Genomic DNA, 19,160 nt, shown 5'->3' with positions numbered 1-19,160 from the left:
ACTCCGATAAGACATAAAAGTGTAAAATCTTTTATATTTTTAGCGAAATAATCTTGTGTACATATTACATTAGATATATATATATATGTGACATGTGTATATTACATGTGTAAGATACATTGTCAAGTTAAGACTCAAGTTAGAAAAAAAAATATATATGCTAATTATTACACATAGTAACAATAATAAGTGGATGGGTGCTAGCTTATAGTATCAATTTTTGTAACATAAAAACTAATATTGACATTTGCGCCGCTATATGAACATAATACAATATTTAACTTGAATACCATAATAACTGTAATGCAATTCGATTTAAATTATTAAATTCAATTTTCGGCTTGCACGAAACTCATTTGAAACGAGCAGGTGCGACGTTTCTTACCTGTGGTACTAGGAGTACATGAGCTAAGGAGCGGCGATTGCCATATTCGAGAAAGGCGAAAAGGTAGGTACGGCCACCACAACGACCGCGGCCCACGCGCCCCTGGTACTGATTTTCTGACATCACATAATATTTATCAAAAGACTGCACTATTATTAATAAATACAGTTGTTGCTTATTAGTTATACACAAAAATATACACTTAACAAGCACAAAAATGTCAGTCGTCCGCCAATAAATTATTAACATTTGCAAATGCAATTGCACTTAAATTTTACCAATATTTTTTAATATTTTAGAGTTTAAAAAAAAAACCGCGTATTTATGTATTATTGTTCAATAAATTCTTTCTCTGAATACCGTTCTTTTCCACTGTTTGTTTAATTTGATTATTTTTTTTAAACCTTTAGCCAATGTGCAAATTCCTAATGAACAAAAAAAAGGCATTATCTAATAATATTAATATTATAAAAACATCCATTGCTCGTTTTAATGAATAAGTGATATAAATTCATATTATATGAACTTAATCTAGCCGTTTTTAAACACGTACATAATTAATATTTATTTTAATATTACGTTCCTGGAAACACTTTAACAAGCCAACACAGACACAATTATTGATAAGTCATACCAGTGTCCAAGCAGTTTAAGATGAAAACATGTTAAAAAAACAATATTGTTTTAGTCGAGAATAGTACATTATCAAATATTCGTCATTGTGTATTTAATTTATATAAAGAGAATTTATATTAAGAGTTGGTTTTACAGTAAGTATAGCTGTTTTCATGTTTGTACAACATCATGCCCGTTACAAATAATAAAATATTATAATTTTTAAATTAAATATTTAAAAACATTGAACCTCATCTATCTGTAATGAAAATACAGCATTTGTACAATTATTGTTATAGCCACATTTTTCGCGTATATAAAATTATTATTATTGGCCAAGAATTAATAAAAAAAAAACACAATACGATTTTATGTTAAACAGTTGACAAATTTAGTTGATGGAAAAGCCATATTGTTTTTATAATATACCTCTTATCCAAATATTAATATATTATTAAAAACTTATTCTGCACCCTTATACATTGTAAACTGCTACTCCTGCGAGATTTTTTTAAATTTAAAAAGAATTATAAAGTCAAACCTCAGGAATAGTATGGCAAAAGTGTATTGTTATTATTGTAAATATTATCCTTTAAATATATATATATATATATATATATATTTATTTAACTAATTAAGAATTTGTGTAATTTGTGATTACAGACTAAACAAAGGTTGCTGGCAACCCACATAGAGAGAAGTTGAGATAACTATACTGGTGAAGTTATTTGTGAGTTGTGCTTATAAAAAAAAAAAAGCTCGAATTTGTACTACATATTTATTAATAAAACAAAGTATAAATATATTATAATATTCATTGAATAGACTTAGGTAACTAGAGTCATAAGTTTGAAGTAGATATTATAACATAATTTTTCATTGAACGACTGTGGTATGTGGTAGGTAATCGCTTTAAAGTTTACCATAATATTATACTTTCACTTACCTCGTCGCTGCTTATTTTTTCGTCGGCCATTGTTGTCGACGTCTTCGAGTTGGATATATTTGTCCATAAGAAAAAACACCAAGACGACTATAATGTTAAAAACAAAAACAAACTTAAATCAAGTCGAGTTAATGTTTTCTATTAGGCCTCCTCGGCCATTTTGTCATGGTGTACCTACATACGAAACACCAACATTTATCTATGCCACACCAGAACAACAATAGACATAGGAAGTTTTACAATAATTGTTGTATAATTTACTCAACATCACAGTCCGCACAGTCGATAACACGGTGCTACAGTGATTCTGAACTTTTCCAAAAACAAAAAACGTTCTCTAATACACGGAAAAACATAGAAAAAGGAATATGTTTTTGGGCTTAGACGGTGTGATTCAACCAAATCATACTTGATTGAATTTCAAAAGTACCCTCTCCTTCCCCTCCCCTCCCTATACCTACAATATCTTATCAATTTATCGTACATTACCTAACCCGGTAACGACTGATAACCTGATGATAACTCGGTAATAACCTGATGATAACTTAAAATGATAACTAAAAAGTAAAAAGTTTAGAATTACGGTCTGGCAAATTTTAGTTTGTTTGTAAGAATAACATATCCATATCAACACGTTTGAAATGTTATTTTTTGTTTTAATTTACACCCCCAATTTCTTTTATACCTGATATTCAGTATTGCCAATAGTCAATCACACTTTGTTTTACGGTTAATGGGTAATTAACATGTTGATGGTGGTAAAAAAAAATGTCAAACGCGGTTTTATGTTGAACTTCATCGGACCTACACACAGTGCAACCTCAACCAGCATATTTTGGTCAGTTGAAAATTTAATTTTAATTTTTTTTTGTAACACTAACTATAATAGCACATTAAATGTATTGTAGAACTATTTTATGTAAGTAAGTATTACAGTACTTAGTACTTACTAATATAAATTAATGGTTTTGACGAGAAATGGTGTATAAGTCAAATTATACGATTTTTCACGAGACGAAAAAAAAAAACTTGATAATTTATACTAAGAAGTCTTACGTCCTACCGAAAATGATTTTTATAATTTATATTCAGACTTTTTCACTCTTGTATCTTTGGTCCCGGGTAGAAAGGGTAGTCAATTTTTTACAAAAAAAATGTTTTCCGTAGATTTAAAGCTTGATTTGTGGTGATTTTTTTTTTTTTTTGGTTCAATTGGCATAAGTCAGTGACGAATATTACTCATATTATTGAAGAAATAAATAGGGCATATTTGGAGTTTTTCCATTTAAAGTTTGGTAGAAAGGGCATAATATATAATAGCATAGGTATTTTCATATAGTCTATTTATCAGATAACTATAATTCTGCTCTTAAAATATTATAATATTATGATATACTATTGAGTGAATTATTGTACAGTAAACATTAATTTGTCATTAGATATCATAATGAGTTCATTTTTAGGAAAGGCATTAAATATATTCTATGTTTTGATAAAAATAACATAAGTCAAAATGTATTTGATCAAAAAGGCTTTTGTCGTAAAAAAAAAAAAAACACTTAAGTGAGAAAAAGTGAAATCCAAATGGTGTAACTACAGTTAAGTCTATAAATAATAATTATAAATTCAAGAATTTTAAGTCATAAATGCACTTAGAATTTGATAAGTATACATAAATAGTTTCTATAATATTCGCGGTTGTAATACTAAAACGTGTAGGATTTTTTTAAACTTTCAAACGGCTGTCTTGAAAAGTTGATTAAACTGACATAAGCCCTTTCTACCCGGGACTAAAGATATATAGTAGTACAATTTCAATATTATGAATAAAAAATAAAACCAATACCTTCTCGCTTTGCATCGAAGCTAAAATGTAAACAGGTGATGACAAAAAAAAAATGACATACCTTTTTCACCAAACCCGTCCAATTATTATAATAACATTATTGTCAACCGCGGTGTTGTTACCTGGTAAACCAAAATGACGTGCGACCGTTACCGGCGTCCGACTATTAATTAACTCGAGTACCAGGAATGTATATGTTCGGCGACTGCGGCCGGCACTGGCTCGGCCCGCGGTCGGCTCGGCCGTCGCGCCGGTAACCCGTCGGCTACGTTAGGCTAACCCGTCGGTAACGTACTCGCGCCACCACTCGTGGTACCAGGGCCCCAGGAAGACAGCGACCCGTCGGAGTGCTGTCTGTCGGTGAAAATGCCGGCCGTTGCGTTTGAATGATATTATATTCTTGGCGGCGTGCCCTGCTGAAGCGACGGCCGAGGGCGGTTGCTCGGACCCTGGTGCACAAAATTCCCAATCCGTCAACAATATTTTGGGCTACAGTAGAAATTCGTCAAATTTTATAGAAAATTGTCAAATGCGGTGGCGGATTAATCGGGGAGAGGGGGGCACACCACTTATCACTAGAGCTCGGTTGTTGTAATGACCATGTACCGCGTGACCAATGTATTAAGTAATTATTTTTACTGATCTAGTTGATGCTCAAGTCTTCGGTTGAATAATTTTGGCGTTGTGTATGCAACATCAAAGGTGAGCTTGGGTAAGTAGTTTTAAATTAATTTATAATTTAGCTGTTCTCTCAACTCCTAGTAATTTAATTACTGTACTTTAATCACTGTAATTCAATTTAGTAATTTAATTACTGTACTTGAGCCTTTGGCGTAAACTCAATAAATAAACTCCTTCTCCTTTGTTACTACTATAATAATTCGGATATTCGAGTTGTCATTTTCCTCATGAAAAAAAAATGTTAATGTCTTTATATCAGACTTATATTATATTATGTTCTTAATTTCATTAAACAGTTCAAATGAAGGGTACAGGGAATTAACTAGAAGGCATTTTTTTTTTTAAATCCTAGAAAAACATGTTTATAAATAATGCTAAAACTTTTGAAAAAATGTTCAATTTTTGTTTTTAATTATGGTTAAATAAATAACAGATTAAAAAACAAGTTTTAGAATAAAAAAATGGAGATTATTTTTAAAGTTACCTGCCTGTTTTTTTCCTTTACCCTTCAAAATTTTGCAACTTTTTACTATATTGTTAAATATTTTTAAAAAAAACATGGGCCGTGGCTGAGAACAAAAATTGGTTAAGATCGCATAACCTGTTTGGCTTTGCTAAACATCTAACATACGGTAAAATGTATTTATGTTGATAAAGTTATAAATAGATTAGCAACTATCAAAATAAAAAATAAAAATACGTACATATTTTGTACTATAACATTATTGATGTTTGTTTAATTATTGTTTTTCATTAAGTATAATATATTGTTTAAATTGATGTGGATATTTTGTGTATAAAAAGTTATAATATGTTAAAACCTTTGGGTATAAAACATTTGTTTTTATTCGTTAAACATCATTGTAATGTCAAATTAGCGAATATATTTAGTATCATAATGCAATTAATTTGTTTATCAAACTTTCGCTATAACTAGGAGAAAAATAACTAAAAGTTTTATAACGGCTATAATGGCTACTTGATTAATTGTTGTCAATTATTGCCTATCCATTGCCCCTTAATAAATAGCGCTTAAGTATATGAATGAGATAGGTAGTTGCCTTGTTTGATGTGTTCAACTTATTTTTTTCTCCAAGTGGAATATCCTTTAAAAGTGTTGTTTACACATAACCGTTGTATGGATTTTTTGCAGCTCACTCAGGTTTTTTTGACGTTGTTTTAGACGAAAAAGCCTGATAAAATTTCGACTACTTAGGATACGGTCAGATTTCCATTTTGCAAAGTTCTTTAGCTGCTTTACTAAGTTATGACGGAAACGGATTTTTCGGTTTTTTTTTGTTGTGTAAAAAATTGGGTTTAAATATTTAAAAACATATATTTTGGTTACAAGAGATTGAAATTTTCAAATGAAAATCGCCTTCCTACACAAAACCTAGTAAAATAGTCAAAGAACTCGAATCTCTTTGTTACATTGTTGAAATTCTAAGTAGCCATGATTGATTGTTACGCGTTTTGGTCTGAAATAAACCAAAATGAATTAACACGGTCGAAATTTAATAAATCTCTTTAGTTCTTAAATATTGCCTATATAAAACTCCTTAAAAACCGCTCGCTTCCAATACCTACCCTTGATGTCGAATGTTGTTATTGAAATTAAATAAACACATATTATTTAACAGTAGTTATATGTTCGGATAGTAACTAGTTCCAACTAAATAATTATGCAAATGTTTAAAAATCATTCAATTATTTAAACATGTTACTATATCACTATAATAATGCAATACAATTTCTAAGTAAGTAAATACCTGTTAAATTAATTGAAACTTACAATTATTCGAATGCAAAAATGGTTTAATCGTTAAAAATTGTACTTCAAACAATGAAAAATAAATATATTTACGAATCAACTCAAAATAATGACTGTTTATCCGTTTGGCTTTTACTGAATCTTAGTTTAGCCCTTAAGCTTAATGCTTATAAAATCAAATTTTATAGCTTAGCAGTTTTAATGTTGGTTCTTTATATTAATTATAATACTTGACGTTAACACCCAAGTACTTACTACCTAAAAACCTTTGGTATAACTAAGTAAAAAACTTACTATACATAATAAATCGAGGTATTTTTTTTTATAGGTTTAAGAGTTTTATGATTCTACATAAAGGTATGTTTTAAATGAAATAAAAATTGCCCTCTCAAATCGAAAGGCCGAAACAATTCAAATAATATTCTCAACATAATTAGTTAAACAAGTTCTCTAAGAACTCATTCGTACAATGATTAAAAAATATAAACGATAGGTTATAAGCAGGTGACCTATGATTAGCGGCGTGTTGTGTTCTAGTTTTATCTTAGTTTACAAGCGAATCGGTCATTTGAGAAACGCCACAAGTCACAAAATCCGATTTTTTTACAAGGACAAGGAAAGAAAAAACTCCTTCCTGATAATAATTAATGGTGTTTGCCTTATGAACAGATCTAATCCAAATCCCTATTCGGACCGGAAGTCAACTCTGTGACAAGAATTTAGCGACTTACAGAGGGCCAATTCATTCAAATGACCGATTCAAACGCGGTACAAGGCATACCGCTTTTAGAACAATTCCAAACGTTTGGTTTTTAGTATTTTATTAATTTCGAAATTATTGTACAGTTAACTATTCTTACTTTTACAGTTAAAAAAAAAAAAAAAAAACTAGTTTTTTTTTTTAATACATTTAAAAATATTTTATTCTCATGTTCTACACTACAACAGTTAAGCACAGGTACACTAGGTAGACGTTGTATATTACATACTTTCAGGTAATACTACACTATACTTGCCTTAAATTTATTCATTAACACGTATTGTGAACATACATAGTCCATAAATAATGTTAAGTACAAACTAAGAGTACACAATCGATTTTAATAAATTATGAGGTATATTATTTATCTTTTGCAAAACGCTATTAACATAGTATTATTAGTAAGCTTTTTGTAAATACATTTTTGATTGAAATAATAGTGTACCGAGTACATACAGTAATATAATAAAGTGTTTTTAAAATATAAACAACCTATTAAGTTTTTAATATTATTATGTTAAAATTCAATATAAATATAAACACACGTACAATCTAAAAAAATGTAAAACACAGAAAATATCTTATTTTATTCTAAAAAAAAAAACTACTAAAAATATACTATATTTTATGGTGGTGAATAATAATAAGTTAGGAAAATAATAATTACATATTTTGTTCTAAACTCACTTAAAATAACACACATCCATAATGTTAATAAGGTACATGAGTGACTTACATAGTTGCGGTAGTCTTAAATATAATTATTTTTACATGATTTTTAATCTTTTTAATGTTTGCATAATATTATTTCATATTTTTTGGGTTAATATAAATAAACTCTCTTCATATACATTTCTATGATAAAATAAGTAAAATAATATATTTAAAAAATAAATTATACAGAATAATAATAATAATAATAATTGTATAGAATCAAAATAATAAATTAAACAAATCTATTAAGTACAAAACAAAATAGAAATAAAATTTAATTTAGTAATATTATAATAGATATCTTCGTGTTGAGATCATCTTTTCAAAGTAAAATAAAACATAAATAATATCTTTACAAATTAATAAAACATTTCAATCACTGTAATTCAGCGTCAATCCTGCGTTTAGAACAATAAAAATAAAAAAATAAATTAAAACTTGTTTTTTATAATTAACGTTTTGTATAATAATAATTTAGTGTGTCAATATCTGCTGTTTGATGCGATATTATTTTCCAAAAAAAAATAAGTCCGCCTAATTGTGTTTTGTGTAAATACGCGTTACATAGAATACAGATTACATATAGGTACTCGGGGGAGGGGGGGGGGGTGAAATAGGATATAGAAGGTAAAGGAATCATATTACATATACTGCATAAATAATTGTATTAATACTATTCATAAACAAATTACCATCTACTAGTCAACGGACTTCTTTCCCTACTGTGGCAATGTCTGTAAGACGTGTCGGCTTCGCCGTCGCAATACTGATGCATAAGCATTTCGTCCGAATGAAGAGATCCGTCAAAATCCATAGGGTAACACGATCTGTAAAATGGAAAATATTTAAAAATTAATTTTACAAAAAACTTTAAGCGTAAAACAGAGAAAACATCTCGAGTGGTGGTTTTAGGGGAGGGGGGGGGGAGGATTGAAAAATAAAACAGCAGTTCTGCGTAGTTTTTGGAAAATTAAAATTTTGATTTAAAAAACTACACTACCAGCGGATCGAACCTTTTTCGGGTCGAGTATCAAATATTTTCAATCACGGTTCTTAAAACTGTGCCAAAAAAAAAAAAAAAATGTCTTTTTATCGAGGATAAAAAAATATTACAATTAATATATTGTACGTACATACGTTTAAATTGGTTTTAAACGGCGACTGGTGTGTCGTCGTTATCATTATATAATATATTAAAATCTACACACAGGTGATTCTTCCAATTTCCTTTACCTAACTAAAATTTTATAAAAACATCCGTTTTTTTCTAAATAGTATAAATAAATTTTTTTTTTTTTCTCGTTCCATTGAAATTCGGCCAAACGGGGGTTTTACAGGATTGCCAACCCGGGGGGGGTCACATACGATAGTAATTTTTACAATTTACCCGACTATACGACGACAAGTGAAAAACAAGATTCGTTTCAGTTTCTTGTTGTAGAAAAAGTAATTGAACGACCATAAACATCCGTCTTCACTGAACGGGTCCGACCTCATATCTGGCGTATAGCTGTAAAACAAAAAAACAACAAAATCATTATCAATGCAAGTATATAAGTTATACGAATATAAGTACTTCAGTTAAATGAATAAAAAGCTTTTTATCTTGTAAAAAAAAAAAATATTTTAATTTAAGTTATATTATATTTATTGCACATAAATCATGGTGACTACATAATACACACGTTAGGTAAATGTATTTACCTTGGCTTATGCTAGATAACAACGGCTAAATAGTACAATGCGGCGTTACAACAAGGATATCATCATATGTGCCTTACCTGTAGATATCGCATTGTGACATTCCGATCTCTTTGTCTATTTGTTCCCATAACGCATGCCTGATTTGTCCGTAGCTCGTCTTGGAGGCGTTCTGAACGACATCGGACTTACCGTCGGAAGACGGTTCCACAATGACGGCGCTCAAATTGTTGTCGATGTCGCGCATCACCCATTGTAGACTGCGCTCGCGGCTGAATTCGGACGACTTGGCGTCGGTGAAATCGTAATCCGGCGCAAACGTTGCGTTCAACGTGGCGATCAAATAGAACAGGGATTTGCGGGAAATAGTGTCGCACAACTGATCTCCGTCGTCTCCGGAAACGCTTAAACTGAAATAAAAAAAAAAATTATATAAAAATTGAGTTTACACGGTTTTTGTCGACACCACCACGGCAAGGCCAATAATATTCATCTAAGAAGCGTAAAACATATTTTATAATTGAGTGGATAGATAAATTTTTATTTGTCACCATTTGTTTTCGTAAAAATAGTATAACCTGTTAATTTATTTTTATTAAATAAATTGAAGAATGCGCGCGCGCGCTATCACTAAACGAAATACATATCTCTCACAAAATACAACAATATAATATACCTATTACACTGCATTCAAAGTTGTTTGTGGGGGAAAAAAATGTAAATAATAATTTTCAGCTTGTTGTCAACACTAGTTATTGAAAATAAAGAAAAAATTGTACACAAATGCTTTTTGATCACAACACTCAACACATACGGTATCTCAAAAATGATAAATATATATACACTTGTGACGGTCCAACTAGTAGCGGGCACTAGGAGGGCCAGGGTAATTTTTTTCTGGAAAGGCAATTTTATTATCAGTGCACAATTATTATCAACCAAGTCCCTGATTATTGAAAAAAAATGTTTTCTGTTTTTTAAAGGTTTTGTTATCCCTTTAATGTAGGTATTATTTTCTATAACACTCTGCAGCAATGTGTGTAAATACAATTTTTATTTTAATAATTCCTTTTTTTTTCTGACGATGTAAAATTATATTTGCCTATTAAAAATTCTGAATAGGCGCCTTCAATACGCCTTAAATAATTTAACCTTTTGGGTGTCACAACAAACCAATGACCTTAATTTAAACGGGTCAAAAATCAAAACGTACATATATTCATTCGTTCTGCCGCCGTAATGATGATAAAGTGCTTTCTAATTATCAAATTAATTGTCATGGTCTTAACAAAAGTAGTTGTCAAATATGTGTATCTAAGGTTTGGCTCTGTCAGAAGATTCCGAGTTTTTCTGAACATGTCAATGTTATACGTTAACTATCAGAAACGTGGGATTTTTAAAACGCAACCGGTTTGAAAAATTCAAGAATCCTAAATGTTTGTCTCAATACTTTTTATATGTATCTCATCCTTGGTGTAAGATTGGTCCTAGAATTTGAGGGTTCAGTTGTATTTGGAACCCTTTCATACAACCTTTTTGTATTATGCTAAATGCATCTATGTTAAATCGAGTCGACTTAATAGTCTATTGGTCTACTGATTTAATGAAGTGTGTGATTAAAATTTTTTTCATGATAATCTTTCAAACACATCAATCACTTTAAAATATTAATTTTAGCGTCTACTATTATTTTATTACTATTGTTGTTGTCATTATTATTAATATTTTATCTCACTGCTGTATCTGTGTTTATTCAATCCACCCTACGAGGGTATAACATAATTAAATAATTAAATAAATAAAAAATATGTATTATAATAAATTGTATTTACTCAAAACTATTTTATAGGCCCTAGCATAAACTTTGATGTAAAGGGTCTTGGTCGGATGATAAAATGATATATACACTTTTTTATTCGATTAAGTAAAAATAGGGTTTTACACAAATTGCATGACAAAATATTAATTTTAGCCCGAGACCGTCAGTCTGTGTGTAAAAGCCGGCCGTTAAAGTAAACGACCACAAGCTTCGGCTAGAATTGCAAAACTTTGTTTAGTTTTAATAAAAATATCTTATTTTTTGTTTAAAAAAAATTCTCACTGAATAAAAAATAAAATAAAATGTCTATCGAAAACGGATCGTTTTATACTTAAATTGTATAATATAAAAATATTGTATACTATAAAAGTTAATGAAATATTATTTTTAACTTCTTAGCAGCCCATAGATCGTTTCCACGCTACAAAATAACTAATATTGTACTGTCATGTATCGTAATACCTAAGTAACGGATTTAAAAGCAATGTAGTAAATATTTAAAACAATTTTCAGCACCAAAGTTGTATGCATATATTAAAAAAGAAAAAGGAAAAAAGAATAGTTTTAAAATAAGAACCATCTTACACATCCTTCTATATAGGGTGATTCATAAAGGATAAAACACTCAAATATTTTTTTTAATTTAAATAATTGCAATTTTGTAGTTTGTTTTGATATTATTTTAAAAATGACTAAACATTAACCTTTTTTAACACTTTCCAAAGCTTTATCAACTACTCTAAAACTTAAATAGTAACACACATATATCTAATTGAATTTTTAAATTAAGAATAATTTGGTAAACACTCGGTCCACAACAAGGTATATAAGGTTATTATAGGTTTTTAAGTAATTATCCAAAAACTGGTTATTGATGTGTCAAAATGTTCGGCAAATAATTTTTAATTAAAAAAGTTAACGAAACGTATAAATTACTGTTCAAGTTTTTAAAAGTAAAAAAGTTCTGGGGGGAAAAAAAAAGATGGGAATTTAAATATTGTGCAAAATAACATTAACATTAAAATGTCTCCTAAAAATAAAACTACAAATATGCAATTATTTTTAACACGTTGACCTCTACCATACGGCCGTTGGCAGCAGCACACTATACACTGTTGTCAACAAAATAGTGTTGACCTTCACAAAATGTACCAAGTGTTATCTTCTGAACAAACAGGTCTAAAACTACAGTTCTAATGACAAAATATTTCTTATCGTCCGGTGATTAACTAATGTGAAATAATAATTATCGTGAGGCCGCCGACAACCTCACAGCGTCAGTATAATGGAGTTTTCCCAAGATGCTAGCGTTCCAAACAATACAGCCGGTGGCTTCTTTCTAGTTTAATGAGGTTTTTTTTCAATTTAATAATAAAATAATTTCAAAAAAAAAACGTATACTAAAATATTAATTGTCAAAATGACCATTTCACACATTGTCGTATTATGGTAAATATAATACACGGTTCGAATCAGTTTCCCTCTTCTTCTACCAACGATATACAATATTGTATAAGACATTTACAACAGCGTTATGAAAATTATTTCAGATTACATTTTTAAAATGTGATATACAGCGGCTGTAAGGTCGTCTAAATATGATATGTAGCGGCGGCTTGCGGCCTAAATTTCAGTGATAGATAACAAAAATTTGCGAGACGGCCAGCGGCTGCATAAATAATGGTCAACGCGCGTTGAGATACAGATACAAGAGTGTTGGATGTTTTTACGATTTTTACCCTACTGTATGAAAACGTGTGTATTTACCTCCTTCCGCCGTTGTACCTATCGCTGGGCGAACTCAAAGCTTCCAAGTCGTTTGGTTGCGTGCCGCTCTCTTGGTAGAATTTCTTGTACTGTTGTTTTTCGTCTCCAACCATTTTGCAGCTATAGCTCTCGATTCTGTTTTCGCGTGAATAGTGGAAACAGATCAGAGTGTTAATTTGTAACTATTGCCCCAACAGTTATGTTTGCGTTTTGTAAATATATTTTGTGTTCTCCGTACCTGGCTATGACTTTTTCGTCACCGCGGTCCACGCACAACGCCTGCGACAACGCGTTCAACTGTGAGCTCTCCAACAACTTCATCGTTGTTGTTGTTGTTGTTCTCTCTCGAAACCAACGATACAAAACCAACTTACAACGTAAGTTTGAACGATCCAAACGTTTTCATTGTTTCATTGCAGTCCATCGTCGTTGGTAGGTAGGTAGGTCTGATGTTCTGCAACAATAACGGGCGACGTGACAATATTAAATTAATAATAAATAAACCCAATGCAATGTACCAATGTTGTAGTACACGGTAATGAGTACGGTTTATCTGTAGGCGCTAACGTTGAACTATTATTATTATCCGAGAAAACGTCAACTATATTATAATATTATTGTAGTAAACAAACAACGAACCTTTTCACGTAAAAGCGACAGTATTAGATAATGATTACACACACACACACACACACACTGAACACTATAAACAGTACACAAATCACACAGTGCACAACAACAACGGCGGCTCACAAACAAAATAGCGTATTACGTACGTATAATAAGCGTATTATTATTATTTTTAATCTTGAGGACGCCGATTATTATTTATTATTAGAAGAAGATCTGATATGAGCAGACAGCGACCTTGATATTCTGTTCGGCGGCTATTTTACCGTAAAATGGTATACAATGAGTTTTATTATATTGCCGGGCGGGGGGTGGGCGGAGGTGGAGAGGCCTGGCCGGGCAACCTTTCGCGCATGCGCATTGCGCCAAACACACAAACATAACAAAGAGGGTCACGCGCGCACACGCACAAACACATTGTCCGACCCGCCAAACGAAAACAGCTGCGTCTGCGGCGGCGGCTGCGTCTGCGTCTGCGGCGGCGGCTGCGTCTGCGTCTGCGGTACCGTTTGTGCCGAGGGAAAGTAGCGGCGGCGCCAAGCGCGGGGGGGGGGGCGAGCGTCACTTTCGCGTATTATCATTGATTGAAATCCTATAGGTGGGCACTACTACTACTACTACAATGTATCAACGACCGCGAAAATGTTGCGGTAACGTCGCGGTATGTGTGTGTGAATTACCGTATACCGCGGTTGCGGTTCCAAACACAAACGGCTCGCGCTTTCACAATATGATAAGTGATAACGCGGAGGTAAAATGTAATTTGAATGGTTACACTATAGCTGGCAGCTGCTGCTGCTGCTGCTGCTATTTAACGCGTACATTTTATAATAATTTTCGGAAAATATTTGCATGTGAAAAAAAAAAAGCAAATGAATTCCAAACGATGTTCGTTGTAGCTGTTTGCTTCGGAATTGATCAACACGTTTGTAATATTAATATAATTTTTGATAATGTGTGCAGCTGCTGCTGAGGACTGTTTACACTTTAGTGTTTACTCGAAACGGTATCACAACAAACACACACCGTTGTACAGCATTTTCAGTTATCAATATTGTTAATGTTGCAGTATTTTTCCATAGTTTGTGATCATTATAAATTATAATGTTTTCTTACTGCTAAGGATTTTTTTTGCAAAAGTAATTATTGTTTTTTCAATTTTTTCAATTTCAAATAATTATATTACCGATTATACTGGAGTTGCCGTGCCGATTCCCCGGATCCAGGTAAACTATTGTAATATTTTCGGTTTACCTATATCGTTTTCAATAAAAAATTATCGTGATAAATGTTTTGTTCAGCGCCAAGCAAACGAAATGAAAAATTGAAAACTGACATCACACAGCAAGCAAATGGTTGTGCAAATAACCCAACTTCACAATTATTGTGTTTTACAAGGTATGTAAATGAAAGTAAAAAAAAAAACAAATGTGAACGCTTGCATTTGTATACGGATGTGTATTTATTTTTTTTCTAACCGATTCGCATATAGGTATACAAAGTACCACCTCCTCACCTACTTGTATTTAAATGTAAACTTTTGTAAAAAATTATTCTTTTCAACACTCTTATCGCTCTGTTATAAAAATGTTTACAACTCTATTTGTTTCATTTTGTTTGTACCTACAAATTTTTTTTTTTTTATTCCCAATCGTCGATAATGAGTAAGTATGGGTCTCGCGGTCGACTTGAATTGGTTTTTTTTTCTTCTTTTCTAAATTTTGATTTGACCACACAACCTGAGTTGCAACACAAGTACACAAGACACAAATATAATTGTATAAAAATTATGAAATACATTATAAATAATTATACAAAACCGTTTTGCGTTGACACTGCTGGTGGTGCTGCATGGTTAGATTAGGCCTAACGTCGTGTTTGTTAGTAGCCGGTAATTTAATTTTGTAAAAATCCTGTGCGACGGGTCACGCTCAAATTATAGTAGTAGTCGTTAACTTGTGTGTATAGACGAGCATTGTGTGTGTACGCTATCGTGTAAAATAGATGACAATTAACGCGAATGTGTGCGCTTTTAATGTTAAATTAATGTCTGAATCGCGGGCCTTTTCTACTACTACGCTGGAGTTGCAAATATCACGAAAATAACCCGTAAATAATGTTTTGAAAAATTAACATAAAATACAATGAATTTAATTTATACTATAGTATACTATGTAAATAGCTGGAGTAAAAATGTTGAGAAACGTGTGTGGAAGGGCTTAGATTTGATAAGAGTATTAGCAAAAATAGGTTAGTAGAAAGTTATGCTTTTTAAATGTATAAAAATAAAAACAGAAGTGTGGAGTATATTGTGAATAGGTATTGACTAATGTGTAGTGTAATAAAGTGTATACGTGTACTGGTATTTTCTACCCATGTTTTTTGTATGGGTTTTTCGATTCGTTTGTTGTTGAATGTGTGGTATACGTCTGCACAAATTTATTCAAATGACTTTATGAAGTAGAAAATTTCTTAAAAAATCGTTTTATGATTTTAACGCCCGACTCGGTGAAAACCGTTGAAATGGAAATGTGCTCCAGTTAAATGCCTAATACCAATATTTTTACAGTATGGCTGAAATTCAACACCGCAAAAACATTTTGTGTTGTCGCTGTGTATTTTTTTACAATAAAAAATTGTGTTTTTTTTATTAATGCATCATCGTCAGTTTTAATGATTAATGTATTCTTTAATTTTTGTAGTATTAAAACAGTGCTTGAACGGTGCCGGAAATCATAATTGAAAAAGATAACGAAGAAATGGGTCGTTCAACACACAAACAGTCATTCGACAAGTCCATGATGAGCCTACAGAATGAATAGATTTGTGAAAACCCTTACCTACTACAAGTAATGGAATTTTTTAACACAATTTTTTTTTTAAATTGCAAATATTTTATTGATGATACTCTTGGGGTTTTGTATCATCTGAAAACACATGGGTCGCATTACACTATTATTATTTGTACCATATTTGGGGATGGCTAATTGGTTTATTTGTCTACACGCCATCGGCCTTTTAATCAAAAAGGCTGATGGCGTGTAGACAAAAAGTTGCCAGAAATAAACTCTGGTGAGAAGTGTGTAATGTTTATAATTCCATTAACTGCACACGACTGAGACCGATAACGGGCAAACTACCTCCTTTTGTGTCTATTCGCAGGGTCATACCGGACAAATTAGATTTATCTCTTAACACAGCTAAACGTAAAGCCATGACATTGGTAAAATAATATTTTCTCATCAACAGATGTTACCGACACCGAATCAGTGGGCGCGCAGAGGCAATGCGTCCGACTCTCAGATGAGTGCGTCCGAATCAGCCCCCAATTGTAACCATTTGGTTACAACTGATACCGATTCCGGTTAAAATGTATGTTTAGATTAAAGATTTTTTTATTAAATAGCTAAAATAACATCATGTTCTTTTTTAGGGTCTACGGAATGTTTGTTATCGCTGTAAAACATTAACGTCTGTTCCGTCGGAGATGGCACTGTGAGCCAATTTTTTTTTTCAATTGGTCACATTTCTTTAAAGGTTAACAGACAGCCAAGCTGTCGAAGATTACCACCATGTGTTTCACTACCTGTGAATGTAAGTAATTATTATTATTATTATTAACACAATTGATTAGTGTAAAGAATGTTTATTAAACACTTTTTTTTAAAAATTAAATTAACAACACAATTACACATGTTGATTACAAAAATATTGAATAAGACATAATATAATAAGACTGTAATAATACTTTGAGGAAAAGAGTGTTTTTTAATTATTATATTTTTTTTATAATAAACCATTTCCCTGCATTGATTGATAGACGAGAAGACTACAAATAATCTTAATAACCTAGATTAAATAGTCCGGTCTGTTACAGTGGCACAGTCGGTTTAACGTATTCGCAAGGAGGAAACCACATCAGGCACACGTCAAGGAAAGAAACTGCAGATCCAACCTCGAGACTCCGAGCAAAGAACCAGCATAACGTTCAACTTCACGACTGAAGTCGTGCGTTATTGTGAGTACGCACACATTTTATTGTAAAGATTTAATATTGATTGCAAGAAGATAGTATTGAGTAAAAATTAAATTAAATAAAAGTATTAATAATGAGTAAATTTTGAAAAAGAGTTATATTATATTATACTTTCAAATATAAGCGAGTAGGTACTGTGAAATAAATAAATGTTTTGTATATTATGTTGAGTGTTATTTCTTTTAATATTTATTGTTCAACTTATTTTTATTTGAAATTGTTTACTGTTAAAGCAAAAATTACTATTTTATTTTACCGTACAATTTATACGCATAAATAGGAGTAAAGGAAATCAAACAAAACCATCGAATTCAAATCATCCAATCGTTATAGTATGATCATGGGAGCCCGGAAGGGGGGCAAAACCGGGCATTTGCCCCCCCCCCTCCATTTGGACTTCAAATATAATTTTGAAAATCCTTTCACCCGTTTTACTACAAGACGTGAGGAACTTAATAAAGAATACAATTTTTTTTTCGAAACTTTTAATTTGTCTCTGAACAGTGATCCTACACAATCTACGACAAAATATGGTACAACCATTGATAATCATTAATGATTTATTATTTTAGATTATTTTTTTTTTTTTTTCATTTGTGAAATAAGAAATTACAAACTTAATTTAAAAATGTAGGTAAATTTACTTTATGGTAAAATTTCAAAAACATTTTAGGGTTGGTAGTGCAACTAAAACGTGAACCTAATTGTATTCGCTTTGCATTGTTTTGAATTGTGTACACAGTGGCTGTAAAATGTTTGAAATTTCATCAGTGTACATCAAGAATTCATTGACCTTGACATATGTTTAAATAAACAATAATAGACAATATTCTGTTATTTAAAAGAATTCTTTTATTTCTTTTGGAATCAATTGTAAAGGTGGATTTAGATAATACATATATTTGCCATTTTTTAAATAAAATTTTAGCATGCGCATAACCGTCCGTAAGACTTAACCTACCCCTACCCTAGCACGAATCCTATTCGCGGTTTTACTAGTAGGTATTCAAAGAGTTAACTTAAATGTTAACATTTTGTAACTAATTAACAATTTTATTATTTTTATAGTTTTAAAAATCGATGTAGACAAAACTTGTGATGAACCCTTCACTAATCGAATACAACCACAACCTGGAGACCACCGCGCATGTTCGATCCAAAGTTCTGTAAACTTTTAATTATATTTTCATAACATTTGTCATAATTGTAAAAATGTTTATTTTTTTTTTTTTTATCACAAATTACACTACATGAATAAATCTAATCTTCTCACTGGACTTCATACCACATCTATAGTTAAATTTATATAGAATTTGATTCAAACAATTATTTATAACCCAACATTTCAGACGCTACGGGGACATGATAGTCATAGTCGCTATCCGACAGCTTTCTTTTCGGTGAGCGCTCTTGTTCTTCGTCCTCCTCACTGTCAGTCGTGGTTAGATTAGGAGGGGGTTAATAAGAAAAACAACGCACTTTTAATCTG

The 19,160-nt window shown here is 31.3% G+C and overlaps 1 protein-coding gene and 1 long non-coding RNA gene across 4 annotated transcripts; one reads left to right on the top strand and one right to left on the bottom strand.

Annotated features, from left to right (window-relative positions):
* Positions 1-7,981: 7,981 nt before the first annotated feature.
* On the bottom strand, positions 7,982-13,934 carry LOC126841540 (repressor of RNA polymerase III transcription MAF1 homolog). Of its 2 annotated transcripts, none has more exons than XM_050578108.1 (7): positions 13,645-13,934; positions 13,244-13,459; positions 13,006-13,140; positions 9,500-9,829; positions 9,106-9,228; positions 8,411-8,545; positions 7,982-8,116 (listed from the first exon to the last, which is right to left on the bottom strand). In XM_050578108.1, the coding sequence occupies exons 2-7, from the start codon at positions 13,324-13,326 to the stop codon at positions 8,095-8,097; spliced, it is 828 nt and encodes a 275-aa protein (XP_050434065.1). In that variant the 5' UTR covers positions 13,327-13,459; positions 13,645-13,934; the 3' UTR covers positions 7,982-8,094. The 2 variants fall into 2 exon arrangements, with proteins under 2 accessions (XP_050434065.1, XP_050434066.1); XM_050578109.1 differs by lacking the exon at positions 13,645-13,934 and adding an exon at positions 13,524-13,644.
* Positions 13,935-14,638: 704 nt separating this feature from the next.
* Positions 14,639-18,898, top strand: LOC126841550 (uncharacterized). Of its 2 annotated transcripts, none has more exons than XR_007686190.1 (7): positions 14,639-14,861; positions 14,937-15,033; positions 16,338-16,484; positions 16,798-17,007; positions 17,069-17,229; positions 17,513-17,653; positions 18,740-18,898. It is a non-coding gene; the product is annotated as an uncharacterized LOC126841550 (long non-coding RNA). The 2 variants fall into 2 exon arrangements; XR_007686189.1 differs by having other exon boundaries at positions 14,647-14,861; positions 16,885-17,007.
* Positions 18,899-19,160: the final 262 nt, after the last annotated feature.

Source organism: Adelges cooleyi, unplaced genomic scaffold, assembly GCF_023614345.1.
Source record: "Adelges cooleyi isolate 19-005CV unplaced genomic scaffold, UGA_ACOO_1.1 ACOO_flye_CR_arks_rails_tigmint_CR_PRNA_39, whole genome shotgun sequence".
Taxonomy (NCBI): Eukaryota; Metazoa; Arthropoda; class Insecta; order Hemiptera; family Adelgidae; genus Adelges; species Adelges cooleyi.
The sequence above is the reverse complement of the archived record's forward strand: the minus strand, read 5'-3'. Positions and strand labels throughout refer to the sequence as shown.